Raw genomic sequence first — 26,866 nt, 5'->3', positions numbered from 1 at the left:
AATTATGTAACTGATTGCTGGTACAAGTTATTAATGAAAACCACCTTAATTGTTGAAACTGAAAAGAGTTTCAAGACTGAGGACACAAAGAATAAACAGGCACCTTAAAGGAAAGCTACTGCATGTAGATTTCTGTTATGGTTAGAGTGTACACAAGAAGCTGTGCACACTTTGCATGTTTTCACTTCAACATTGCATCTTTGCTGATGTAGCTCGAAATTCACCTGGTGTTTCTAGACTATGTGTTACTCTTCTAAATTAAGCTTATAATGTTTACCATAAAACTCATGCCACCGACATTCTGTACATATTTACAGTACTTAGGAAGCAATTTTGTATAAAGTTTTAGAAAAACATCACCATTCTGAACATACTATCCTCAATACAAGAGTCTCATTTCTGCTGCTCCGGGAGAGGTGCCTTATCCAGATTTCATTTGGTTTCATGTCTCTTTCAACTTGAAAGCAATGAAAATGAAAAATAGAAAAATTATTTTGTGAATTAAGAAGCCTTTCAAATTAATGTAAAAGTGTAAAATCTAAATCTGTCTTTATGTACAATCATACCTTCACAGAGAATGAAATCTTTGATTTCGTCCAGGTTTAATTACAACAGAGAAGAATAATAGAATGTATGGAGATGATAACTCATTATCAACCCAGTATTTTTTATTCAGATCTATCAGATCCTAGCATATTTTGATTGGAAAAAGGAGGGTGAGAATCCTGTATCTACAAGAGTGATTCAATTTGGGTAACTGGTTAATTAAACTATGACATACAGACATGGAAACAAAGCTTTTAAAGGAACAGGGTACATGAAAAATAATAATTTTCTATGAAAATGCTGTACTTAATATGGCAGAAAAAGCTGAAATAAGTTGCCATTATTATTACTACTACCTTTGACACTGTCAATACATTACAGCTTGAAGTTGTACTTTTATTTTTTTAATTAAGTGCATTTAGTAGCTTCTGGGAAGATAGGTTGTACCCTCGCATTTTCCTGACACCAATTTATTTTTTTTAAAAAAAGCCTTATCAAAGAATTACCACGCTTTTCTTACCAAATCAGAGATTATAGGATAGGACTTAAATTGTCTTAAAACTTTATATAATTAAACAGAGCTTCATAATTCAAGGAGCCAAAGAGGAAAAGTAAAATTAGAGATATCTATTGAAATGATGGTCAAATCCATCTCTTGAATGATACCAGGTTTTAAAATATTTGTAAAAGATCATATACTTCAAAAGGACCATATATCTATGAAACAATATACAATCATTAAGAAATCTCTTAGCTGTGGGAGGAAGAGACCTTGTAAAAAGCTCCTACAATTTCACCAGATCCCTCCAAATCCAAATCTCCACATCAGTACACTTCAATCTCCGCTCTGGAAATGAAGACTGGATTTTATTTGCCATCAGCCAGCCACTTTTGAAATCACTATTGAAGCTCATGATTCCGCTGACTTCTCAGTCTATATGAAATATAGAATATGAAACATGTAACAGTCCTGGTATGTGGCTCCCAAGGTAGCCCCTGACAAGTATTGTGCACGTAAAACTCTGAATTTCTGCCCACTTAAAAGCGCTAAACCTTCGTGACAGCTTTAGACCCAAAACGAGGAGGTTGTTGTTAACTACAGGTGTCCACAACCGAAAAGCGTGCTGGAAAAAGCTCCTTTCGGGACACCCTGCGATTCTGGAGCGCGCGGTGCTCCAGGCTGGGCCCCGGCCATGGGAACACTGAGGTGCTGACAAAGGCCGGGAGCCATCAGCAGAGCGGCTGCGGCCGCCAGCCTGAGCAGGGACACGCCATTGCCCCGCTGGCACTGTACCGTGTCACCCGGCACTGGCACACACGGCCACGGGCACACTCACTCACACTCACGGGCGCACTCATTCACATTCACTCACACCCACTCTCTCTCCTGTCCGTGCCCCCTGGCCCTCCCGGTCTCCATGGCAACGGGAGGCGGCGCTGACGCGGCGGCAGCGCCCCCCGCCGGTCACCTGACCCGGGCCCGCGTATCACGTGACACGGGCTCCATCGTCGCCATCTTGAAGCGGTGGCCGGAGGTGAGGATAACCGGGCTTTTTCTCCGTTATTCCCGGCACACAGCCGGGCGGGACGGCCCGGGGGCAGCGGGCAGCAGCGGCGGCGGCGGGCGGGTAGCGGCGGGTGGGCGGGTGCCAGGCAGAGCTATAGGAGCGGCGGCAGGCCGGCCCCGGGAGGACGCGCCGCAGCCCATGTGCGGAGCCGCGGGCGGCAGCGGCTCCCGGCGGAGCCTTCCCGGGCCCGGGGCTGCCTCCATTCCCTCCCTTCTCCTCCCTTTCCCTCCTCACCGCCTCGCCACCCCCGCGGGCCAGCTCCTCGCCGCTCTCGGCTGCAGCGGCGCCGCTGCCCCGCGGCCGGAGCGCTGCCGGGGCCGCGCCGGCGGCACCTGCGGGCGCGGAGCGGAGCGGGGCGGGGGCTCGGGCCATCCCGCGGGAGAGTGTCCGGCCCGGGGGCTGCCCTGCCCTCGGTGCCGCGGTACCGTCACACCGCCCTGTGCGAGCCGGGCTGTGCCGAGCGTGGCTGGCTTTCCCTGCCCTGCGGGCGTGCCGCCCTGCCTGGCCGCGCTGCTCCGGCGGGTGTTGGTCGCGGCTGGAATGGGCGGCTCGGAGGCGTTTTCCTCGCGTCCTTTGGCGGCCCCACACACTGGACTGTAATTACTGTGTAGGTCGCTCGGACAGCGCTCTCCAGCACGTGTAACCCTTGGGGATGGTCCTGTGCAGGCACAGGAGCAGGACTCGATGGTCCTTGTGGGTGCCTTCCAGCTTATTCTGTGATAATTTGTGTACAGTTCTTACCATCTCTCTAAAAATCAAAGTTTGCAACAGTGAGCATTAAACTCGAAGCAAAGAGTAACTAACATAACTCATCTATACCATAGTTACGTAGCAGGGATCAGCTCCAAGCATCCCAAATCAATACAGCTGAAGGTAATCCCTCTGTTTACCTTTTGACATAGCAACAGGATGTGGCAGCATATTTATTTTATGATCTTTTGTCAAGGATTTTTCCTCTTAGTTTTTATGCTGCTTTCAGGTAAGGAAAATATTTGCCTCTTTAGTATTACTTACAAAGTTTTAAAAGTATGAAGGGTAATTTAAGGTAGCACCAATTTTCCCCATCTTCAAATTGAAAATATTTCAAGTAGTCATTACTCCTTTGAGCGTTTCATTAAATCTGCTTGCAGGGGAAAAAGCAGGTTTGTTCGCTTTTCATTGTGGTTTAGAAACAAGTTACAGACAGTATGAAATGAACACAAAAGTGTTTTTATATAAGCAAAATAGGGTGGCTTTCAAACAATAGTTTTCAACTTGAAATATTTAACATGAGGTGCAGATGATACTAAAAAATTAACATTGCTTATATGGATAGCTCTGAGGATAACATGAATTGTAAGCTGAATGGCAGATGAAGGTAATTTGAGTAGTTCTGCCCAGAATTTTTCTGTAGTGGGAAAGAGGTACCACAGACCCTGCTCTCATATGTCTTTGCATTGTAATGCTGTACACTAAATCCGTAAGTAGAAGTGACCGGATTTTGTGGATTTTTAGGACCAGTTCTAGAAATTCTTTTTTGGTCTCTATTATTCTTGCAAAAAAAAGTTTAAAAATCCACATGAATTAACTTGGCCTAATTTTTCAAGGATAACTGGTAAATATCTGTCATCTCTTTAGTTTCTCAGTTTTATACGTAGTATATAAAAACTTTGCATAAAATATATGCGTGTATATGTAGTGGCACTTGAATAGGTTATTTCTAGATATTTTTTAAGAAGTAAATTTATCTGTAAAACCTTTTGTCCAGCTCCTTCACCCCCTACCCCACAGCTCTGCTCACATCACAAGGTATGTTTTCATGTAAATTTTTGTATACTGGCTTCTAATTTGACCTCCAGCACTATCACATTATTGCCTGTGGTTTATGGTTTCATATTTTTAAAGGAGGGGTAATTGGAAATAGTGACTGCCTGTAGCTTTCCCTCAAAACAGAAAATAATTGCTCTTTATAACTTTAGTACCCCTTGATTTTCCCTACAATTAAGAAATTGTAGAAACAGGTGCAATCAGTAAGTTTATTAGAAAACAACATTTATAATGAGAAGTATGATTTGACATTTGAATGGTTTTTAAAATAGTCATAGTGAAATGACTAATGCAAGTTAATGCCAGAATTACTTTCTTCTAACATTTCAGGGAAAAAAGCTGCTTATTTTTGTAAATTACATTGTTGGAAATTGTCATTTGCTTTATAAGCATCAATGCATCAAAGTACATTAGGAATATATTTTCATATCATACCGTGCTTTTAAACATCAATATGCCAGTTACTGTTAATTGGTATTTTCATGTTTAGCATTCAAATGTGTAGCACTTGTAAAGAAAAAGAGAATAGCTGTAACACTGTTCTTCAGCTTACACTTGAAAAATACTTGTCTTGCCCTTGTACAACTTGGAGGCTCTCATGGAATTATTCTCTCCAGATGTATTGAATAACATCTACAATATCCACTAAATGTCCCCAGTATCTTTGGCTGTTTCCATAGCCATTCTGAAAATTTTTATTAGGTTAGTGGAATTGGGATTCTGTGTTTGGTAGAGAGAGAAATGTAAATAGTACTGGGCTGTATTTTCATTATTGTGCAGGTATAAATCTTTGGTTTTTATAACCCCTATTCTCCTAGATATTATGGAAGAAGGAAGCAGCATTGCAGTATTGATGCCAAATATTGGGGAGCAGGAGGCTGTGCTGATTTCTGAAACAGTCATTGGCCCAACACTGCAGAGCAGTGAAGACCAGAGAAAATGTAAAACTGACCCCCTGATCCACGTTATCCAGAAGCTGAGCAAAATAGTTGAAAGTGAGAAGTCACAAAGATGCCTTTTAATAGGGAAGAAACGTTCCCATGCCGATTCATCTGCACAGTCCTTGGACGCGGACGAGCTTTGTGAAATCCCGGCTAAAGCAATCGAGCTCTCGGTGATTGCTACTAAAAAGACTGAAGAGTTACAAACAGATTATTTTGTGACTGAATGTCTTCCACAGAGCAAAAAAAAGGTGACGTGCTACCAGTGTGGTCTCTGTAAGTTTTTATCGCCTTCGCTCTTAACTCTACAAGAACATATAAAACAACATGGGCAGAAAAATGAGGTGATATTAATGTGCTCAGAATGTCATTTTGCCTCCAAAAGCCAAGAAGAACTTGAATCCCACTTCCAAAATCACCACGAAAATGGTGGGAAAAACAGCATCCAAACAAAAGTGCAGCAGTGTGTCAATGTCACAAGTTCATTTCTGCAAGGGCCAGTGGAAGGAAGTATCAAATCAGGGACTGATCAGACAGGAAATCTGGAATGTAAGGATACAACTCAGTCTGCTCCTGTGCCTGAAATGGGTAGGAGGAAATGGTACACCTACGAGCAGTATGGCATGTACAGGTGTTTAATTTGCAGGTACACCTGTGGTCAGCAGAGGATGTTGAAAACACATGCTTGGAAACATGCCGGGGAGGTTGATTGCTCCTACCCCATCTTTGAGGAAGAAAATGAAACCACCAGCTTGTCAGAGACAGTTGTAACTCACCCACCTCATAGTGTGGATACTGTTGTCCTTTCTTTGGAAAACAGCGAATTTGATATCCATAGCGAGCCTTCTCTTCAACTTCAGATTTGCAATTCTGAGCAACTGTCGTGTAAATCGCCCGTAGGGTCAAATGTGAAAGAGGAAGAGATATTAAGTGAGTCTGTGGTGCATTCTCCTACTACAGAGGTTGTAGAGGAGACTGTATCAGATACAGAACCAGACAATATGATAACTGACAGCCTGCTGTCATCAGCACAGAAAATTATCAGTTGTAGTCCAAATAAAAAGGGTCACGTTAATGTCATAGTAGAGCGTTTGCCAGGTGCTGAAGAAAGTGTTTTACAAAAGCCATTCTTAATGAACACTGACATTGAAACAGAAAAAAAATTGATCTCAGAGGAGTCCTCTGTTACCTGTGAAGAACCTGATGAAGTTTATCATTCAGACACAATTCAAGAAGTAATAATAGAATGGAATAACACCGAGAAGAAAGATAACGAATTAAGTGCTAATAAAAATGTAACAGCTGATGAAAATGTGCCTCCTGCACGAAGGAGGACAAATTCAGAGTCTTTGAGACTGCACTCCTTAGCAGCAGAAGCTCTTGTTACGATGCCAATTAGAGCTGCAGAATTGACACCGTCCAGCCTCAGGGCCCTGACTGGAGAAGATGCTGTGGATGCAGGTGCAGGACAGGGAGGAGCTGATGGCCCATGCATGGCTCATTCTAAAGTGGTGTCCTCACTTAAGGATCCTTCAGAGGACCTCAGTGGCTTAAACCAAAGTGAATGTGCAATAGTTGAGATAAAGAAAGAAAGACCGGAGTTGTCCGAAACACCAATTAAAATGGGCATCAGTATGTCACTGCTCACTGTCATTGAAAAGCTGAAGGAGAGGACAGACCAGAATGCTTCTGACGATGACATCCTGAAAGAATTACAGGACAACGCCCAGTGCCAGACTGCCGGCGCCGCCGCCGTGGCTGGGAGTAACCTGGTGGAGTTCATCCCCAGCGCCGAGCGGCCGTACCGCTGCCGCCTGTGCCACTACAGCAGCGGCAACAAGGGCTACATCAAGCAGCACCTGCGGGTGCACCGCCAGCGCCAGCCCTACCAGTGCCCCATCTGCGAGCACATCGCCAGCGACAGCAAGGGCCTGGAGAGCCACATGATCAACCACTGCAAAGCTCGCATGTACCAGTGCAAGCAGTGCGAGGAGTCCTTCCACTACAAGGTAAAGCTCCTCCCCGTGCCTGCCTAGAATCGCTAAATAACCTATTTTGCTGCTTTTTTAATAACTGGTGATCCCTCTTTCTAACTTAATTCAGTCTGATATCCTGGCTTCCTTGTAATTACCGTTAGGGATTATTGCCAGCAGCATGTGCTGAATATCCAGTTCAACTGTAATTATTCTGCTTTACCCACTGAAATAACCTTGCTTCCTCGCATAACTTCTTTCCTGAGAATTATCTTACAGATATAATAATATTGTGTTGTTTGTCTGCCCACACATAGCAACTGCAGGAAGAAATGGAAACATCAAAGAACTTAATAGCTGAAATTTTAAAAGAATTCTCAAATATGCCTTCTTGTTGTGAGTGTGGCAGTTGGGGGTAACATAAGACAGATAGAAGCAGAATATTTTTTCTTTTTTCCACTGTTGTGTTGCTCTGGATGTTCTGTAGAACTTAGATTTGAAAGATTACATAGCAGAGCAGAATAATACACTCTGCCATTTTCCTAATTGCTATTTAAAGCATTAGTGAGCGACTTCCTATGTACTCAGGAATATAGAACAGATTGCATCAGTACCCAGCTGTATAGCTGAACCTCTTGGAGGCAATGCTCATGCAAATCTTCCCATATTTACTGTCATTTAGTCCCAGTTTGAAGAAATAGACAGGTAGGGTAGCAGAAGGCTCTTTCTTCTCTCTTCCCTAAGCTAGTAGAAGCAGGACTGGTGTATTCTTAAGTCTAAGAAAATTGAGTTAATTTTCACACAGGCCTCTAATCTAATACTGCTTCTGGAATACAATAATTTTTGAGGAAGAACTGTGGCCACTTGTCTGTGGGAATGGGGAAAAAGAAAATCTGTTTTCTAAACAAACACAAATCATAGGATCCTCTGAGTCACTGTCATCAGTCAATGTTACTAATTCATGATATTTACTTGTTTTGTTTGTCGTGAAATTACCTAAGGGATAATCTGTATATATGTTAACATACATTTCCATATCAGTTGTCATTAAAGCTTGAGTTACAATGTCACAGATGCTTGCAATATTCCAAGTGATCACTGCATGTTTGTAGTGTATATTTAAACCTTAGGAACTGTTTTTTCAGAGCCAGCTGCGAAATCATGAAAGAGAACAACACAGTCTTCCAGATCTCTTCACTACAGCTACAGCTAACAAACTAATAGTTTCCAATGAAGATGAAAGAGAAGGTACTGTTTATATTTACACTTGAAATTACAAAAAGTCACTCATAACATTACTTGTTTATTTGTGTAACTGGTTTTAAGATCTCTTGTGCTGAAATGTTTTCATGCTTGTTCATAACCTTAAATGTATGTTCTTTCCAGAGGGCAAAATTTACCACAGTTAGTCTTGAGGTGGCATTTATTGGTAGGTGATATATTTTTAGCCCCAGTAATTAAACCCTGCATTTCTTCTTGTGAAAAACAACTGATATGCAATATTAGTCTGGATTTTTAAGATGAAAATCTTTTTTTTTCCCTTCCTTCAGCAGCTACATTATTTTCCAAATGACCTAAACAAAAGAAAGCCTTTTTTTGAAAGTCACCATGGTAATGTAGTTTGCTGTCAGCATATGCATACAATGCTATCCCTTCTGAGTTTAGAAATTTCTGTTTAATTATGGTAATGTCCACAATGAGTCATTTATTTTAGCCCTAGCGAGGCAAATGTAAGGCATTCTAAATATGCAACCTGTATCTGTAGTAGTTGCCAGGGTAACAGTAGGTATGCATTTTCATGGAGACATAGAATGGTTTGGGCTGGAAGGGTCTTAAAAGCTCCTCTCTTTCCAAGCCCTGCAATAGGCAGGGAGAGCTCCCACTAGACCAGGTTGCTTAGAGCCTTGTGTTTGTTTAACTGTGTATCTGCTTCTAATTTAATAGTGTTTGTTTGGAAAACATAAACAGCAACAAAAGAGCAAAACAAAAACAAACCAAACAAACCCCTGATGCATAAAGGTAATCAAATAAGGGGAAAAATAACCAAATTCTGAGGTTTAGGAGAAAACGTGTGTCCTGGAGAGCCACTGTGTATCACTGCAGTGTGAATGCATCCTCTTTTCTGGTGAGCTACAGCTACTGAAAATATTTATAGCATTTTTGTTTTGAAGGCAACACTATAATTATTAGCATTTTGCAATTTTAGAGCATTATGGATAAATACTAGTAATTAGATGGTCTCTGAACAAATGTGAGCTGAAGTATTTCCATTTTGTACACAAAGCTCTTTTCTGTCCTAACTGTGCTCTCTCGTTTGTTTAGACAGCAAAATGTGCACTCTAATAGCACTTAGGTTGCAGTGGAAATTTCTGGGTTCTACTCTTTCCTCTACAGCTGCTCAGTGAGTGCAAAAGTTGTTAAAATGGATGCATTTTCTTGTGAAAAAGGCACTGACCAGCATGAGCCAGGGTGGATGGGCAATGATTTGCCCAAAACAGCTTGGTACATATCAGAACAGAATGAGTTCCCAACTTTGGCTTCTGCTCTCTTAGCTCACACTGCCTCCTTTTCTGGCTTTCAGTACGCAAGTTAAAAGTTAATTACATTATCAGCCTCAGGTAGAATGACCCTTCCCAGCTCCTTTTTGCTCTCATCAATGCAGAAGGCATTTAAATTCAGGTAACTGATCCGTAGTGCTCAGTACATCCCCAGGATCTAAGCCTGAGAGAGCTCTTCAAAGCCAGGCAGGGTCTGCTGGAAGTGGGAATGTTTCCTATTGCATGGTGGGGGTTTCTGCAGAAGAGATAGCATAAATGTTTTAATGGAAGTGATAGGAAATGAAACATTGTTGGTTTAGCAAGTTAACAAATATCTACAACCACAGCTTGGACTATTGCTTCAGACAGTGTTTTGTTTGCTGTAAACCAGTGTTGCTAAAGATGTCGTGATACAGGAATAACCACCTTGCAATGCCTGAAATATGTCAGGTTTGGAGAAACACTACTGTTTGAGCAAGTCCTGGTAATGTGAAAATCAGTAGTCCTACTTGCTTTTGAAATTAGTATGTTTAATGAGGTTGTTTTACAGTTTACATCCTGATCTTGTAATATCCCCTTCCATGAAAAGGAAGTCCCTGTTCAAGAAATCTGCCTGCTTTCAATTAATTTATAGATGCTTTTATAAATATTTTTTCTCATTATTATCTTATATCTGTTCCAGCCATGCACTTTAATTGATTGTTTACCCCACATGAAATTTAGTAATGTGGCTTGAATGAAAACAGTTCTCCTTTTAAACTTTTATTAACTCATACTGTGCAATGCTTAAATTATTTCAGAACCAATTTATAATCAAATTGCAGCACCACTGCAGTACAGCAATCTCTTGTCAAACAGATGTCATCCCTATAAAACAACACAAAACAAAGAAGTTTATGGCATAGCATCTGTTTATGTGAAAGATGCCTGAGCTGGAACAGTTTCATTTCTTGTTTATGAAATAGTTAGTCCTAAAAGTCTCTTTATTCATCATGGTTCTACAATAAATTAAAAGGAGCATTATGACACTGGATATGATCAGATTGTAAATGTCTAATAATGAAGGAATAGGGTAATAAGTAGTATTACAGGAGCACCTGTTACTGCTGCTGCAACAAAGATCTGTCATTTCCATATTCACTTGTAGGAGACCTGATATTTTCCATCCAGAAAGCAAAACAGGCCCCAAACCCACAAGAAATAAGCCAGTGGGAGGGGGTGAGGGACACAAGTGCTATTTTGCAACAGCAAGAGATTATATGATGTATTATAATTTATGTGCATTTTATGGAAGGAATAAATATAAAGTAGTGATTGGTATAAATAATTGCTCCTAAGTGTGTGCTGCTGGGTGTGAGCCTCTTAAAACTATTCTGTAGCTAGTATGTTTGCATAATGCTTTAAAAATCTCATTAGATACTGTTGGTTTTAAACTGCCTGCCCACTGAAATACCAAATTCATAACAGAAAATAGATTTGGAAGCAGTTTATTCTAAAGCTGCAGAACTTAAGATGGAGAACCCCTTGGAGCAGAGCACAGCCCCTGCTCTCCCATGGATCTGCAGCCCAGTGGGTGTCCTTGATCCACTTAAGCTCTCCTACATGAATGTTTTATAAACATAAAAGAATAATGCAGAAATATAAATTCCAAAGTCTTCAAGTAAATAATTAGGATTGTTTTGATAATTTTTACATTACAGGAAAAACAAAACTAATAAATTATACTCTATGAGCATATTGTAGGAAAAATTCCAATACATTTTGCTTTAAGGTTGACTTGCAAAGAGTGCTTGTTGTATAATACTTCCATATTATTTCTTATAAGAATGCTAAAGAGTGAGCACTGTGTCATGTTTTAAAATGAAATATAGGGAATGTATTTTTGGTTATCTTGGTACACACAGTATTCCAATTTTATTTCACTGTCTTTGCATTCAGACTGCTATTTTATTTTATATGATATACTATATATTCTTCACAATAACCATCTGGGGTTATCAGCCTTTCCTAGTTACTTTGCATCTTGAACCAAAAGTGCTAAATTTTGGAGTGAAAGTTTAATTAACTTTAATTTTTCCTTACTGTTGAACTTAGCTGTGTGACTGTATCCATCAGAATAACACATCTAGAACCCTTTTTGGCATAATGCAGTGCCTGCCTGTGGAAAAAGAAATGTCTCCTTAAAAGAGTTTTGCCATCATGACTCTTAATTGTTTTGATAATAAGAAAGTTCAGCCTAAAAAAAGAGCGCATGAGGTACAGCATGATAGGCTGGAGTGGGAAAATTATCTGCATGAAAAATGCCATTCCTCTTCCCAAATGTTAATATCTTAACCCAAATCAATCCCATTATTCAGTAAGGGAATAGGGACAGGGCTGTTAAAGTGTACACACTTCTATCTCAAAAATATTCCAACTTTGCACTTGTGAGCACACATTTTCCTGTGTTTCAGGAGTCATTAGCCTTTGTCTCTGCAACCATTAATTTTTCAAGAGTCTTTTGAATTCTGGAAGGAAAAAATTACTTTTGTTACAGTTGCTTTTTAGTAATTTGGATAAGTTCCAGATTATTTATTAAGACATCTGGTCAATATCTGGTTTTTTTTCTCCTCTCATGTCTTTCCGAATGTGTGAGTGAATGGTGGATGATAAAGAGGATTTAGGAGCTTCGGGATGTCTTTTGTTTTTCTTTCCTATGTTTGCCAGTTTGAAACTCATCCATTCTCAATTCCTGTCTTTTCCTTTGATTTGATGCATTCTGCAAAGCAGTGAAACTGCTGGGTTCAGCAGTCCCACATTTTATCACCTTTTGCTGCAACACAGGATTTTACCCAACTGCAGGGAGAAAGGAAGTGTCCACATAGAGAAAACGAATGTGTTTTCCTAAAATTTTAATAATTCCTGTAAATGGCAGGGCAAGTGCAGAACCGTATGGTAAAATAAACCATACCTTTATTACCTCTGTCTGTTGCCTGTTTAATACTTTAAAAGTATGAAATATTTATCAACATTCAAAACTATTACTTTAAAATGTTAATTTATGTTTCACAATTCAGTTGTGATGAAATTATAATCTGATAATTCCTTACAGTGCTGATTGCAACTCTCTAAAAGAATGGATTTTGTTTCAGTAGGAAACAAGTCTTCAGTGCAGAAGCTGTTCAGGTGTGATGTCTGTGACTACACAAGCACAACCTACGTCGGTGTCCGGAATCACCGCCGGATTCATAACTCGGATAAGCCATACAGGTGAGTGCCTGGGCCCGCCTTACCCTGGCAGGGTCACTGAACTGCTCATGCACTTGGGAAAGGTGGTGGTAAAGAACTGCAATTACATTATTTTGCTGCAAATTACTGAAGGAGCCACACTTGCTGGCTGACTCAAACTATGTAATTAAGATTTTCTAATTTTTCCAGAATGCATCTTTTGCTGTGGCAGTCTGCTGCTTGTTTTCAGTTTGAAGCATTCATATGTGGACAGGAAGATAATTATGTTATAATACTGGACTTTGGCCAACAGCAATAATAAATTTCTCAAAACCCTTGCACACCTAACTTCATTTTGGATTTGCTTTATTGCAAAATGTTCTACATTGTCATATTATTGCTTTATACATCAGCTGCTACAGAGGGGGGAAAAATTCTGCCCTTGTCACCAAGTGCCTCATCTTTTTCACTGGCTTCTAACAATAGTAACATACTCACTTAGGATCATATTTTATAAGTTTTCTACAAGGGTATCATATGGATTTATACAAGAACTTGGGTATCTAAAATCACATGTAATACTACAGCTGAGGTCCCCAGCAAAAAAATAAATCCTGCGTTTTCCTATTGGTTGCTGCATAAATTCCCCCAAATTCAATCTGTGCTCATTCAGTGTGGATCTCTGTCCCTCTCTAGTGGCTAGAAAACAGATCTGAGTCAGTAGATTTTTTGAGCTGGTCTTTAATGTAAACTTCTACCTTTAATGTAAATTCTGGAAACTCAACACCTTGAAATGCTGAGCTAAGCCAGGGACTTTCTCTTTTGGATAAACAAATGCTGAAGACATGTTGTATTTTGATTTGTGCATTATAATATCCCATAACACTGGCAAAAATTCACAAGATGTTTACTCAGAGAGCAAGTGTGGAATACAAATAGATTGTTTTCTCCTCAGAACCTTCACTATTACCATTATTTATTACTTAGTGAGGTAGGAGCAGCAGCTACTGTAGTCTTGTACATGGTAGTTTTCAAATTGGTGTTAGCAGCCTGTTTTGATTTAGGAGCCCTTGGAAATTTTCCACTGGTGATAGAGACTGCTGCATACTAAATACAAACCAACCCATCTGCCTTGCTTCTCTTATTATTTTTTCATAAACTCCTTCAACAAATCTGAAAACCTGGCAGGATTCTTAAGCCTGAAAACCATAATGATCCAGTATTTATGGTATTTCTTCTTCTGAAACATGAATTCCTCAAACCTTCCATAGTATCAAACAGCAACTTACTATATTGCTGCCATTTTGAGAGCTGTAAACATATGTTATAATTTGTTTGACAAAACTTGCTGGAAACCAAGCTGTAGGGCCTTAAATGATATGTTTTTGTAGATTTGATATGTTCTGGGTTTTAATACTACACAATTAAATCCTTTCAAACATACAGTGAGTATTCTCAGGCTGAATATCCCGCAGTCTCAAACTGTTTCACACTCTGTAAACCAGACGTCATAACTGGATATTTTACTATTAAAAAAACAAAAAAGAAACACCTAAAGTTCAAACAAATACATAAGAGCTTTAGCTGAGCTTGATGGTTTCTGTTTTAATATGGTAGATACAGGAAAGCTGTGTGGTAGTATATTGATATTTATGAATAACAAGGAGTTTGTGTAATACTTTGGGATCTAAATCCATGGATTTAGACTGCTTTATGTATTGGTTTTATACAAAAATATTGTGACAGAAGTAAACAGAAATAAAAATTTGAATGACATGATGTGACATGCTTAGGGCACTTAAATCTGAATATGTTAATCTTGTCACTGACTTATTTTTCAGCAATAAAGGTTTAGAACTTGGTGTTTTATTACTGGTTTGGCTTTTACAATGTCACGAGAACATTGCTGGTGCATTAAGTAGAGCACATTTTCTCCCCTGCAGCTCTTAGGGGGTCACATGGTGCCTTTGGAAAGGCTGCACCCAGCCACCTGCATCCTCACTTCCCTTGCACTTAGTGATGCTTACCCACATCAGGAGAGGGGCACGAGAGAGATTTCAGGAACAATCTGTATGCCTAGTGATGCTTGCTGAAAGGTGGAGGCTTTTTTGGGCTGCAGAAGATTCTCAGTGCCCAGCAGCCACCCAACATCATAACTTGGAGTTCTGGAAATATTGTTAGTCCTCAGCTGTAGTCTTTCTAGGTACCTTTGCATTCTCATAGCTGTTGGGGTTTGGAACAGTGTCAGCAGTGAATTGTCAGATTAGTTCACTTGTTGTTGTCTCTTCAGATGTCGCGTGTGTGACTTCGCCACCACAAATATGAATAGCTTGAAGTGCCACATGAGGCGGCACCCCCAGGAGCATCAGGCAGTGCAGCTCTTGGAACAGTACAAGTATGTAACGGGGCTCATGTGGCAAAAAGCTCTGGCAGTGGGGGTTTCGTTACCTTCAAGCAGTGTTCAGATTCTCTTACCTTCCCTCCTAGGGTCATTCTGTGTTCCAGAGGGTTGTTTGGGGTATTTGCCATGGCATTCCCAGACAATGCTTCTGCTGGCTGATTAAATGTGTCCATGACTTCCCTCTGGGACAGAGTTCAACTTTTGCTTCCCTGAATATAGTGGTTGCACACAAACTGCCTATTGCAAGTAGTTTCTGGGCTGTGTTAATTACCTAAGCATGCCTGGAATTGTTCAGAAGATTGTATGAGTCAAAACCATGCCATGGCGTTTCTACCATTTAACATTATAGACAGGTAAATTCCAGCATCCAGGAACGTTCCCTGGCTTTGTTTAATATCCCAGTGTAGGTACAGCCTTTGCATGTACATGTCAGTAGGAATCCAGGTTGGCATCACCTAGTTAAGATTCAGTATGAATAGTCATTAAGTGATGAGTGTCTCTTATGGTCTGTCCATAGGTGTAAGTTGTTTCTCATACAGATATGAGAAAGTTGGCACAAATATGTGTAATTATATCTACTACTAATTTGCAACAAAAAATAGAAATTGGGATGGGAAAGGAAAGAAAATTTGGAATATTTTGAATATTTCTTAGTGGAAGATTTTGGAGTCAATATGAAGAATCTAAATAAAGCACACTCACATAGAGGTTTCTTCTCAAGAAAAGCTGCTTCTATAACTTAAAAGTACTTCCACTGTGTTTTTCCCCAAAATGTTCCTAGAAGCATTAAGTTCTATTTGCTCAGCTGTCATACTTCCCACAGTATTACTGAGTGCTCTTGGTATTACCACAGATTACTGAAAACCTCCACACTTTGGTCCCTGATCCCCAAGGAATTAGTCTAGCCAAAGCTGCAAGATAATTGTTTCTCCAGTATATCAATGTAAAATATACCTGAGCAGAGAAGTTTAATAATTCAGCACAAATCAAGTAGGGCAGTTCATACTATGGAATTGAAAGACTTCTGCTACTAAACCCAGTGGTAAAGAATTTTGTTTCTCTGAGAAATTGTTGCATATAATGTAAGTATATGATCATTAAGTGCAGTGCAGCATGCTAAAAGCTATTGGGAGTTTCTGTGTATGATTTGAACTGTATGCCAAAATAGTCAACAGCATTTGACTCAAAAGATACTGTTCTCAGCAAAGTAAATTTTATTAGTAAATCACCTGAGTAAATTAATGAGCTTCAAAAAACGAGAATATTTAAAAGAGTCTAAAAATAAGCACTGGGCTGTGACTTCATTGATTGTGTTCCCAAACCACTGACCAAGCAGTGTTAGTGGCTCAGAAAACCATATGGATGGGGAGACTAGTGGGCACATTAAATAAAATTATTGGTTGATCTTTGTGCTTTACAAAGAAATTATTATGGCCTAATTTTATCTATAAATGAACTACAAGGTCTGCCTTTTATCTAATGACATATTTTCTAACAGCCTTATAAGACATATTAAGATTCCAAATCTAAGAATACATTCACCTATCTTTGAAGGCACGTATTTTCTTTGTAAGGCTGTAAATGAGAAGGAAAAGAGATGAATAGGACCCCACATTCCAAATCAGTAAAGTGAACTAGGAGGACACACCTGTTGTTCCCCAGCAGGACAAAATTACCTTGCTGCATAAGCAAGGTCATGTACTGTGCTTTCACCTAACTTGGGGGATTTTTGCTGCTCTCTGCAATCTTCTGCTGAGCAGAAATAGTTTCCTATGTATGATTATTTTCAGGGCATTTTTGCACTATACCCTCCTGTTATTAAGAAAAGTCATAAAACCTTACTGAATTGTAGTGTATAATATGGTTTTATGTAGGCATTCCTGTGTTTCCAGGTTACATTTCTGAAAAGGTCTTAAAGATTTACAAAAACTGACTTGCACTGTGGTAATTTTAACAGACTCATCACAGGAACACGTGGGAATGCAGAGATGCATTCCTAGTTATAATTTATTAGCACAAGGTCACCTTCAATTGATTCTGATCTTTTCCATGGGATTTGGAGAACTGAAGCCTTCCAAAGTGGAAGGCAGCTGAGCAGAATAGCTTTTTTATCCAAAAGACAAAAAGACATCCTGCTCTGAAGTGATGTCATGCAGTACCACTCATCTCCTTCATGTTGAGGTGACTAATTTATCATCTTAAAAAAACACATTAAAAAACCCTCCTCTGATGTATATTCCTGCATGAAAAGGGTTATACAGCATTTGATCAGTCTTGGGTTATTTCTGTCCATAAATATACACTGCATCTCCCTGTAAATAGGATTTATTCTTCAGGGTTTTGTTCTTTACTGCAGAAGATGGTGTTTTACAGGGAAATAGAAAATTTTGTCTTGTGGTCCCAGAGCTGGTGGAAAATTCTGTGGAAAAAATGATCACCTGTCTGAATCTTGATCTGTGAATATATTCAGAATCTGACACTAAGCAACCCATTGATCATGCTTGAGGGGCTGGATGGGACTATGTGATCTTAAGAGGTCCCTTCCAACTTCAACAGCTCTGTGCTCCTTAATAAACTAATACCGGGAAAGATTTCATTAGTTCAGTTGACATAATTAGTGCTAATTACACAGTTCCTGCTTGGTTCAGAGCAATGGCAGAGAGAGCTCCCTGCCAGATGCCATGTTTCTGCACTCAGCAGAAATACTGCATTTCTGCAATGTTTAAACAGTTTTATCAGGCCAAACAGATAAGATTTCAGTTCAGTTGTTCAAAAATAAAAACAAAAAAATAGATTAAAAAGTTCTCAGACACTAAAAAAACAGTCTTACATTTCAGGATGAAGCTTTGCAAACTAATATGACCCAGTTATGAAACTGAAAAGGGGGACTAAGAAGAAGGTCCACTCTGGATCTCTCTGCTTATTCAACCTTTTGGAAGAACTAAACCATTACTAGACTAATAAAATTTAACTTTTAATTGTTTCTCTTTTTTCTTCTCCATTTTTCCCCCAGATGTTCTCTCTGTGGATATGTATGTAGCCATCCTCCATCCCTGAAGTCCCACATGTGGAAACATGCAAGTGACCAAAATTATAACTATGAGCAAGTGAACAAGGCTATTAATGATGCAATTTCACAAAGCAGTAGGTATGTCTGATTTACTGTCAAGCCCTATTATCTTTCAAATACCCCACCCTGACTCAAAATAAAGTTCTTATCAAAAAGCAACAGCTATGTATTTTAATATTTGTTTTGGTTTTTATTACTATTTCAGGTTTCAAGGACAGCTCACTGACAAAACCTTATTAGAAGGCACAGATGAAAGTGCAGTACCTATACTAGGAAGTTCAGACAACTTGGTGTCTTTTACAGAGCCAATTAACCAGACTACAAATGAAATTTCAGGTTCTGATGAAAATGAAAAACCTACCTTGATGAATACCTCATGCAGTTTAGAAAAGAACTCCACTCTACCCCATCTTGGCACAGAATACTGTGTTCTTCTCTTCTGCTGCTGCATTTGTGGTTTTGAGTCTACCAACAAAGAAAATCTGCTGGATCATATGAAAGAACATGAGGGTGAAATCATAAACATCATTCTAAACAAGGACCACAGCACGGCTCAGAATACAAACTAGGTGAAGCAGTAAGTTAAGAGAGCATTTCCTAGAGTGAATATTTTCTTTGTTATTTTTTGCCTGAGAAACTTGCTAAAGAGAAGAATTGCAAGCAAAACTTGATTTCACATCCTGAGTTCTTGTTTCAGTAGGAGTACAGTGTTTTAACCAGGGACCGATGAATCATTTAAGAGATAAATATAAGGTGTGGAGAATAGAATGATCCATTTTAACCTGTTACTTCTTTATATGGTGCCAAGAATGTAGGATTGTTGATTTTTTTCTTTTCCTGTCAGGTACTAGTCAGTAATAATGGATTAGCACAGTACTTTAAAACCCAAAGGTGTGAAAGCTTTGAATCACTTGAAAAGCTTTTTTCTTCCTCCCTCTTTGTTGTTTTCCGAGTAATTCAGCAAAGAAGGTTTTTACCCTCTTTTTGAAAGATGATCTGGCAACAGATTAGACAAAACTGTTACAGTATGATCTGGTCAACCCCCCTGCCTGGCTTCTGGAAGGTGGGGAGAGGGGAGGTGGGCCAGAACACGTGTGTGTTGTATGCACACGCAGGAGTTCCATTTCTCAGTCTATTTTAAGGCTTTACAAACTTCCAAGTCATTTTACAGCAGACTGCCATACTTTCCATTGATTTAGAGCAGCAGGAGGTGAAGGGCCTAGAAGCATTTTGTTAATAACTATTTGTTTGATTGGATCCTAACTACAAAACTTCTATCTTTTCAACTCACAGTGTGTAACAGATTATTTTTTATAACAATAACCTGTTGTTTCTTCATGGTTTTCTTAACACATTCAGGTGAATTATTTAAAAAAAGAGAAGCTTATAATGTTACTTTCCATTTGTGGTGATTACTTTGCAGTATGGATGAGCAATGATTTTGATGAGAACAAGATATTAACAGTAATTGCCACAAAGTGATGTAGATTAAATCTTTGTAGATTCCAAAAGATGTAGGTGAGCACAAATTGGGATTTTCAGAGACACCTACTTTCTTTGGCAATCTTTGAAATGCCACTGGCTGGCCAAATTTCCCACTTGTCTGTCAGAGCTGTAACTGTAGAAATAATGAGCTGAAAGATAATCTTCCTGTAGAAAATCATATTTAAAAAAAGAAATGGCAAACTGTCCTACACCAAAACTCTATCCAGTCACTTACAGAATAAATTTACTACAGGCTGTAATATGGATTGATAAAGGGAATTAGAGATTACTTTGTCTAAGAAACACATAGAAATCTCATCCTTTTAAAAACCTCAGCTTCTAAAATTACAGTGTGGGGGGTTTTCTGTTTGTTGCTTTTACAGTTACAGCAGTTGGCAGTAGAAGATACTCACCTGTACATCAGTGTGGAATATTATTATACTGGCTCATTACCTGGAAACTTTGTTGAGGTTATCAAGTTGGCCACTTAATTTCTTGAAAGATTCTTTAAGTGTAGTATCACTTCCAAAGAAGCCCTTTGGCGCCCAGGTTTAAACTTCCTAGTTCAGGCATGTATTCCTGCTTTTAATGAATGGCAGCTGAACAACAGTTTGCCTAGTGCTGACACGGGCATGCGGTGACCTGATTTTTAGTAGCTCAATACTTGCAAAGTTCCTTACTCTTAGGAAAACAGGGGTTTCTGGTTCCTTTATTTACACCCTTCTGGCAGCAGAAATCAGCTGCAGCTGTAAATGTGAGAGGCTGGCACATGGAGTGTCTGTATTGTGCTAGCACTGCCTGGAAGTGGCAACCAGGAGAAGAAAACAGTAACAGAAGTCACAGCTTCGTAAAGCAGCACAAAATGTAGAGGCCAGGGTAAAAGCACTATGACTTGAAATATATTTGATATTTGTTTTCAAGAGATTTCCTCAATTTCACTTCTTCTTTTGGGTTAAATAGGTATTATTTTGTTTATAAATTAGATAGCAGAAAGTACACGTTTGACTTGAAGAATCAGTCAGGAGATAAGGTCAAAGCATTTTTTGTGCTGAATTTTTGAGATACTTTAAATACGTATGTTACAGTTAATAGTTATTTTTCATATTCCTACAGATGGATTTTACATTTGAAAAACTATTTATTTACATAATCCCAAATTCCAGTGAAGATAATGAACTTTTAATGGGATATTCATATTGTCTTACTGACACTGCTATTTTACCTTCAGTATAGAATTAATGTGAAAATACTACATCATCTGGAATGTATCTCAACTTTCACACTCAGAAATCCTATTTGTTGGAAAAATTAAAGGACATTGAGATCCCTAGTAATGCTAAACTACCAATCAGTATTCACAGAAATAATATTTACCACACTGTTACTTTTGTGTAATTATGTTAAAGTTGCTCAGCTAATGACAGATAAAGAAGGAAAAACTTGCATTCACAAGCTAAAAAGGAGATGGCAGTGAACCAAAATTTTAAAAGCCAATAACCTTGAATTATAATGAAGAGCTCTGGTGTGTGTGGAAGCCACACTTGCAGCGTTCTGTGCAGTGCACCAGGAATCAGTGTCACAGGATTCCTAAGCAGGATGTGTGTCTGTTCACAGTTGTTCTTTGCCATCTTGTTGCTTTGTTCCTTTTGACCATGTGTTCCTGTAAAACAGAAAGCTACTTGCCTCTAGAAACCATTATCAGTCCTGACAAATGCCAACAAAGAATTCTTTCCCATATGCACAGAGATTTACTTTTTTTAGCTGTCTCCATGCTGCTTGCAATTAGTTACCTACTCATAATTCCCAGGGACTTGTCAGAAGTCCTGCATGTGAAATAATTATAGACTTAGTTTTTCTGAAAGCAAATTGTTTCTCAGGTTATCTGCTTTTGAAAGTGTATGGCTGGCTTGGTTGCATGTTTTGTAAGGGGTTTTAAGCACATTTCAAAGTCACTAACACTGCAAATTTCCCCTTTAAGCTTTTAAACTATTTTTGTCTCTTCAGTCACAGCACTACCAGGTAATCAGCTATTCACATGCTGTTTGTTTAAATTAGATTTTATTCTGTGATACAAACTGTAACTTGCAGCTTTGTTTGCAATGCCTGTACTTCCACTAAAGAGCAAACTTCATTCATACATGGCTGTACTGAAAAATGGGTGCATATTTCATCTTCCCGATTAATGCTTGACCTGGAAAAATAGAGTGGGATTCAGTCTGAGTTATTGTATTTTCCTCTTTCATAAGCACTTATTTAATCATTTGAAGCAATGTACAGTTGGTGCTCAAAGTAACATTTGTTAAGATATATTTAATAGAAATTTACATTTGCATTTGATATTCATGGACATGGGTACATGTATTTTTTTAAGAAAAGGTATTGTAACACTATGGCACTGCTTTTATAGCCAAAGTATAAAGAAATTTAGAAAACTGACATGTAAAGACTGCAGTTAATTCTGATACTGTATCTTATCAAATAGGATGAGTTTTGTTTTATAAAGTTATCCAGCACATTAAGCTGCATGCCTTAAGCTCTCTCTAGGATTGTGTTCCTGATAGGCGACTCTTTGGAAGGATGAAGCAAAGTCTGTAGTACTACTTTAACTACCTTCTGGAATACTGTACAATGGTAGAATAATTTATTTTGCTTTACAGGAGTTTGTCACGTATTGACTTTAATATTGTATTTTGGTAATAAACTTTTTTTGTTAAATGCTTTAGTCACTTTTATTTTGCCTCTATGAAATATGAATATGGAAAATTCAAACACTGAACCAGTGTTTAGAGAAAAGGAAATCTGTTTGAGTCAAAAGTATTTGAAATACTCTACTGCCATTTCTTACTCTTGCATGAAATTATTAGTATTAGTTGTTATTACTAGTTTAAATACTGCTAATACAAGGTTTTTGAAGAAATATGAAACTATTAAGTCAAAATATTTGTAAGCCTGCATGCAGCTAGGGTGGCACCATGCTGAAGGAAAGAACAACAAATTCAAAATTCATAATGAAACTAGAAGGAATTTTTTCCTTAATTTAAGTAAGAGTGAAAACCTTAACTTTTTTTTCAGGTGATTGGCTTTTGCTTTTCCATCACATAAGCGAAAACATATCTTGGAACCTATTTTTAAATATACAGCACATTTCTTGGCCTTGCTGGAGCTTTTCTTCCCATCTTTATCAAGATAAAATAAAGTCAGTTGGTGTTGCTGGGGAAAAAAGAGAGAGTATGGCCAGGATACCCACTGCTGGTATCAGCATGGTTTACATTACATAAACAGGCAATCTTTTGCAATTTTCTTGTTATTATTAGGGCCCTGGGACAAATATGTTGAAATAAAAGCTGGAACTACTACTGGGTTTAGATGCAACACTACAGAATGCTGTGTCATGCAGGTTTTTCGTATTTTCTCAAATGCAAAAGTTGGGAAAAAAGCTCTTAGGATGTGGCATCCAGGTATTGTCCTGTTTACTGGGCTACAACACCTTCCTCACTTCAACTGAATAAAGCACAAGAGCCTCATCAGAAGTTTCTTCCCCCCATAAATAACCTGGTCATGTGTGATCACAAATAGGAGCAGGCACAGGGCTGGCTGGGATAGAGCAGCACTGAGGGGATTTGGGACAAAAGGAGCCAGAGCCACACAGCAGTGGGATTCAAACACTCTGTGCTCCATCTTTGGCAGGTGTTTATGGTTGGAATTGCTGCAGAAAGCTGGTGCACCTGCAGTGAGATTTTGTTTTGCATCCCTTCGAGGCGTGCTCGAAGAGCTGTCACACAGAGCCACTCAGGAAGAGAGACACCATTAGAACTGGCCTAAGATTAGCTAGGTAATGAAATTCATGATTGGTAAAACCAAGGAGTTTTTTTGCCCAAAAGCAAAAACTTCAGGACCCTGAAAAGCTTTAAAAGTTGAGAAAAGTGAGAACCGAGAAATTTGGCATGTTTGCCACCTACCACAAGGCTGCTGAACAGCAACTTAAAACATTGCAGGTTTAGACTCTAAAATTTACTGGGGCAGAACTTGAGTCCTCTTGCTTTTCTAGTTCTTGGTAGCTCTTTCTACAGTACTGCGTGGGACAATCCAAGAGAAAAGGCAAATAAACTGAATTTAAAGTTTCTTCCAACCATTTCCTGTTTGTAGTGGTTTGTTGACGTCTGGCATTTGCTGGATTATGGGTAACTTGCTACTAACATATGAACACTCTGCTACTTTGATCTAGTTGGAACAGAATGAGCAAACAGAATAGTGTTAAATATCCTTTTGTTATTTTGGCAAGTAAGAAGCTAGCATTGCAACAGTATTCTAACATTACAGTAATGATATAATCATCAGTATTACTGATTGCAAGCTACAGTTTGGTGACTTTTAATTTACATTTTATAATACAATTTTCAGATATTAATATCCATCTGGAAGCTCTTTAGTTCTTCTGCATTCTCATAACTTGAAACATTAAATTTTTATCAACAGACATGTTGCCTAAATAATAAATTGTTTCAGTGAGAAATAATAACTCCATCTTTTTCCTAGTGCTGTATTTAAGCACTTATTGCAACAGGAAATGACTTGTTAAAATATAAAGAATTGAGGAGAAATACATATTCTATTTCCCCTACTGTCTAATCTTTTGCTATTTGAAATTTGAACAGTAAGTGTTAGTATTTCAGAAGGAAGGTGATTGCTGAGTATTTAGATACATTATCTGTGTAAGGCTGTGCAGCATTTTTATATTACAGAAACTTTTTAGTTCTAATGACGCTATTCTGCAGTGTAGGTTGTGTTAGTATTTCAGGAATGTCACTGAGATTTGTACTGCTGGTCCTGTGCAATCATTCCCCATGAAACGAAAAACTTTAGCTGAGCACGGTGACTTATCACATACCAAATCCATTACATCCATGCACAGGGTCATAAAACACAGGAGAATTAACACAACTGCCTTCTTCTCAGGGATTTCTAAAGCTCTTCACTGATTATGTTTTCTAAACCATTTCTGTAACTGCTTGTTCTTGTAGAATTTACTTTGCATTGGCCTCTTTACAAGTAGTGGATAAGTAGAACTTTTATTCCAGGAAATACCTTCCACAGCATTCCCTTTCTTAGAAATATAAGTACATTATCTGCTTTACACAAAAACCTACACGCACTCAAGGTGTTTATCTACACTGGAAAATTTCTTGTATGTATACATTGTGTTCATTTCAACCAACACATGACATCTATGATGCAGCAGTGATAAAAGGAAGGTAAATTTAATACCCATGGTAAGGCACATATTTATTTTTTCTTATTTTAAGCATTCCCCACAAATGTATGACCTGCCTTATTGCTCAAAAAAAAAAACCAAACCCAAAACCAAAAGAAATATGGCTGTAAACTGACTTACAGTAGAAATGTTTAACTATTTGGAGGGCTTGATCAGATGAAGTAAGATAATTCTGTTGGTTCTATAAAAATACTTACAAAATAAACATGCAGAGAAGATACTGAAAAATTTCCTAATTTCTAGTGTCAATGGCTTCGAAGTTCAGAATGACCAGGATAATTACTACTTAATTTTCTTCTTGGTGTCTCTGAGCATGCTTTCTATGAATTTCATGGCTCTTCCTGCTCAAAACAGTAAGTTTTTAAAAGAACCAAGGTTGTGGGATGAGAGGAAAAAAAAAAAAAAAAAAAAAAAAAGTAGAAGTATTGCTGTACTATAAAATTGTGATGGAGAATCTAAATATTGTCCCGAAGAACTCTCTTCCCGACAATTCCACAGAATTTGTATGGATTATTGGGAAATCAGCCTCCTGTGATAGGACCTGGAGTCGGTTTGTTGGTTATGGCTTCATGGGGCATGTTTTTTTTCTACAATTACTAAAAATAGTGCAAATAAAACTTACAATAAAGACTTATCGCAGGGATGGGTTGTACCCATTAAGTAGAACAAAGTCTGGTATTGCCGTTCTCTTCCAGCTACAAAAGGTCTTTTCCCCCTTTAAACGTTTATGGTGCAGTTAAGCAAGAAATACAATGGAGCTTATAAGGCGTTGAGCAGAACACAGCTCTAATTTCAATTGTAAAATCACACATATATGGTACTGTGTCGGGGCGTAAGGGGGTGAGAAATACATTAAAATACATTAAAAAAAAACCCGCTACAAACAAATTCAAGGGCATTATTTTAGCAAAGCATCGTCCCCGCCGGCTGCAGCCCGGCGGGACAGCGGGACCCTCAGCCGCGCTCCCGGGTCCCAGAGCCGCTTTCCCACCGAGGGCTGTTCGGCTCCGAGCCCCGCTGTGCCTCGCCGGGCCGGATTTCCGCCGCACGCCCGCCTCGGGGCGTTCAACCCAGCGATGGAGAGGCAGCCGGGGCGGGGGGGCCGGGCCTGTGACGGGCGGCTGTGCCCGCCCCGGCTCCCGGTCTCCGCCCGGCAGGGCCGAGCACCCGGCGCCGCGCCCGCCCCTTCCCCTTTCCCTTCCCTTCCCCCGTCCCTGCCCGCGGCGGGGCCCGGGCGGCTCCCGCAGCAGCGGCCGCGGCCCGCGGAGCTCCCGCAGGTACCGGGGCCGGGGGGAGGCGGGCGGGGGCAGCCTCGGCGGGGCCGCGCAGGCCGCGGGGAGCCCCGGGCCCGGCCCTGCCCCGGCCCGGCCCTGCCCCGGGCCCGGCTCTCCGCGGCGCCGGGGCCGGGCTGGGACCTGCGGCAGCGGCGCGTCAGGAGCTCTGGCACCGAGCGGGGTGGGGATGAGCATCTTGCCTTTGTTAATGCATTATCAGATGTGCTGCAAACCGGCTCTTCCGAAGCGTAAGCTGGCGAAGTTGCCCGTGCGTTTTCCCAGGTGTGTGAGGAGGAGGCGAATCTAATCCGCTGCAAAAGCTCTAAACAAAGTTGTGCGGTTGAGGCGTGCTCCCTGCAGCGCTGCCGGCAGCAGCACGGCTCCAGCGGCGGAGCACAAGCAGCTGTTGCTGCCGGGGTGCCGCGGTCGGTGCCGGGCGTGAGGCGGCCGTGCCCGCCGGGAGCGCCGCTCGGAGCCCGGGGCACCGGCGGGCACGGACCGGCCGAGCTCTGCCTCTTGTGCTGCTCTCAGATCCTACCGTGCGTCAAACATCGAGTATTCCTTTAGTGCTGCCTCTAGATTTTTGTCACACAAGTGTTCTCTGGCATCGTTTTCTGCATCTCTTGAACCCCTTTTTTTGGGATTTCCTGAAAGACAGCGTTTAAATTCATATTTTAGACGCCCAGCTAAAATACGCTGAAAAAACTAATTTTTCTTTGAAGAGCTCAGACTTCTTTAAAAAGGGGAGCCTGGTGTGTGTTTTGAGTCAAGGGCTAAAAAATGTGG

The 26,866-nt window shown here is 39.9% G+C and overlaps 2 protein-coding genes and 1 long non-coding RNA gene across 23 annotated transcripts in view; 2 read left to right on the top strand and 1 right to left on the bottom strand.

Annotated features, from left to right (window-relative positions):
• The first annotated feature begins 1,972 nt into the window (after positions 1 to 1,972).
• On the top strand, positions 1,973 to 22,249 carry ZNF507 (zinc finger protein 507). Of its 14 annotated transcripts, none has more exons than XM_086848158.1 (7): positions 1,973 to 2,081; positions 4,739 to 6,870; positions 7,980 to 8,082; positions 12,506 to 12,620; positions 14,869 to 14,973; positions 17,993 to 18,127; positions 18,255 to 22,249. In XM_086848158.1, exons 2-7 carry the CDS (start codon positions 4,744 to 4,746, stop codon positions 18,616 to 18,618), a joined length of 2,949 nt encoding a protein of 982 aa, XP_086704284.1. In that variant the 5' UTR covers positions 1,973 to 2,081; positions 4,739 to 4,743; the 3' UTR covers positions 18,619 to 22,249. The 14 variants fall into 14 exon arrangements, with proteins under 14 accessions (XP_086704284.1, XP_086704288.1, XP_086704289.1 ...); XM_023934834.2 differs by having other exon boundaries at positions 2,014 to 2,081; positions 12,503 to 12,620; XM_023934832.2 differs by lacking the exon at positions 1,973 to 2,081 and adding an exon at positions 2,740 to 3,093 and having other exon boundaries at positions 12,503 to 12,620.
• LOC111934670 (uncharacterized) lies at positions 12,928 to 26,573 on the bottom strand. 5 transcript variants are annotated; one of them, XR_015275536.1, is made up of 5 exons: positions 26,281 to 26,573; positions 25,004 to 25,147; positions 21,033 to 21,194; positions 18,411 to 18,531; positions 12,928 to 17,398 (listed from the first exon to the last, which is right to left on the bottom strand). It is a non-coding gene; the product is annotated as an uncharacterized LOC111934670 (long non-coding RNA). The 5 variants fall into 5 exon arrangements; XR_015275534.1 differs by having other exon boundaries at positions 12,928 to 15,434; positions 18,411 to 18,514; XR_015275533.1 differs by lacking the exon at positions 25,004 to 25,147 and having other exon boundaries at positions 12,928 to 15,434; positions 18,411 to 18,514.
• DPY19L3 (dpy-19 like C-mannosyltransferase 3) overlaps positions 25,874 to 26,866 on the top strand; it is a 34,374-nt gene continuing 33,381 nt past the window's right edge. For 3 of the 4 annotated variants that reach the window (XR_015275530.1, XR_015275531.1, XM_086848165.1), the window contains exon 1: positions 25,874 to 26,083. The gene's annotated coding sequence lies outside the window, so the exon portion shown is untranslated. Of the gene's footprint in view, positions 26,084 to 26,300; positions 26,363 to 26,866 lie in introns of all 4 variants that reach the window. The other variant, XM_086848166.1, reaches the window with a different exon arrangement.

The sequence above is a fragment of the Cyanistes caeruleus genome, chromosome 12 (genome assembly GCF_971803275.1).
Source record: "Cyanistes caeruleus chromosome 12, bCyaCae1.hap1.1, whole genome shotgun sequence".
NCBI classification, from domain to species: domain Eukaryota; kingdom Metazoa; phylum Chordata; class Aves; order Passeriformes; family Paridae; genus Cyanistes; species Cyanistes caeruleus.
Note: the sequence above shows the minus strand (reverse complement) of the source record. Positions and strands in the feature narration are given on the sequence as shown.

What these genes read in the sequence shown, in the direction of transcription:
- ZNF507 (XM_023934832.2), top strand. Translation starts at nt 3,024, where the DNA reads ATGTGGCAGCATATTTATTTTATGATCTTTTGTCAAGGATTTTTCCTC. An exon ending in AACTCGGATAAGCCATACAG is followed by an intron (nt 12,621 to 14,868) that starts GTGAGTGCCTGG and finishes TTGTCTCTTCAG; the next exon opens with ATGTCGCGTGTGTGACTTCG. An exon ending in CAGCTCTTGGAACAGTACAA is followed by an intron (nt 14,974 to 17,992) that starts GTATGTAACGGG and finishes TTTTTCCCCCAG; the next exon opens with ATGTTCTCTCTGTGGATATG.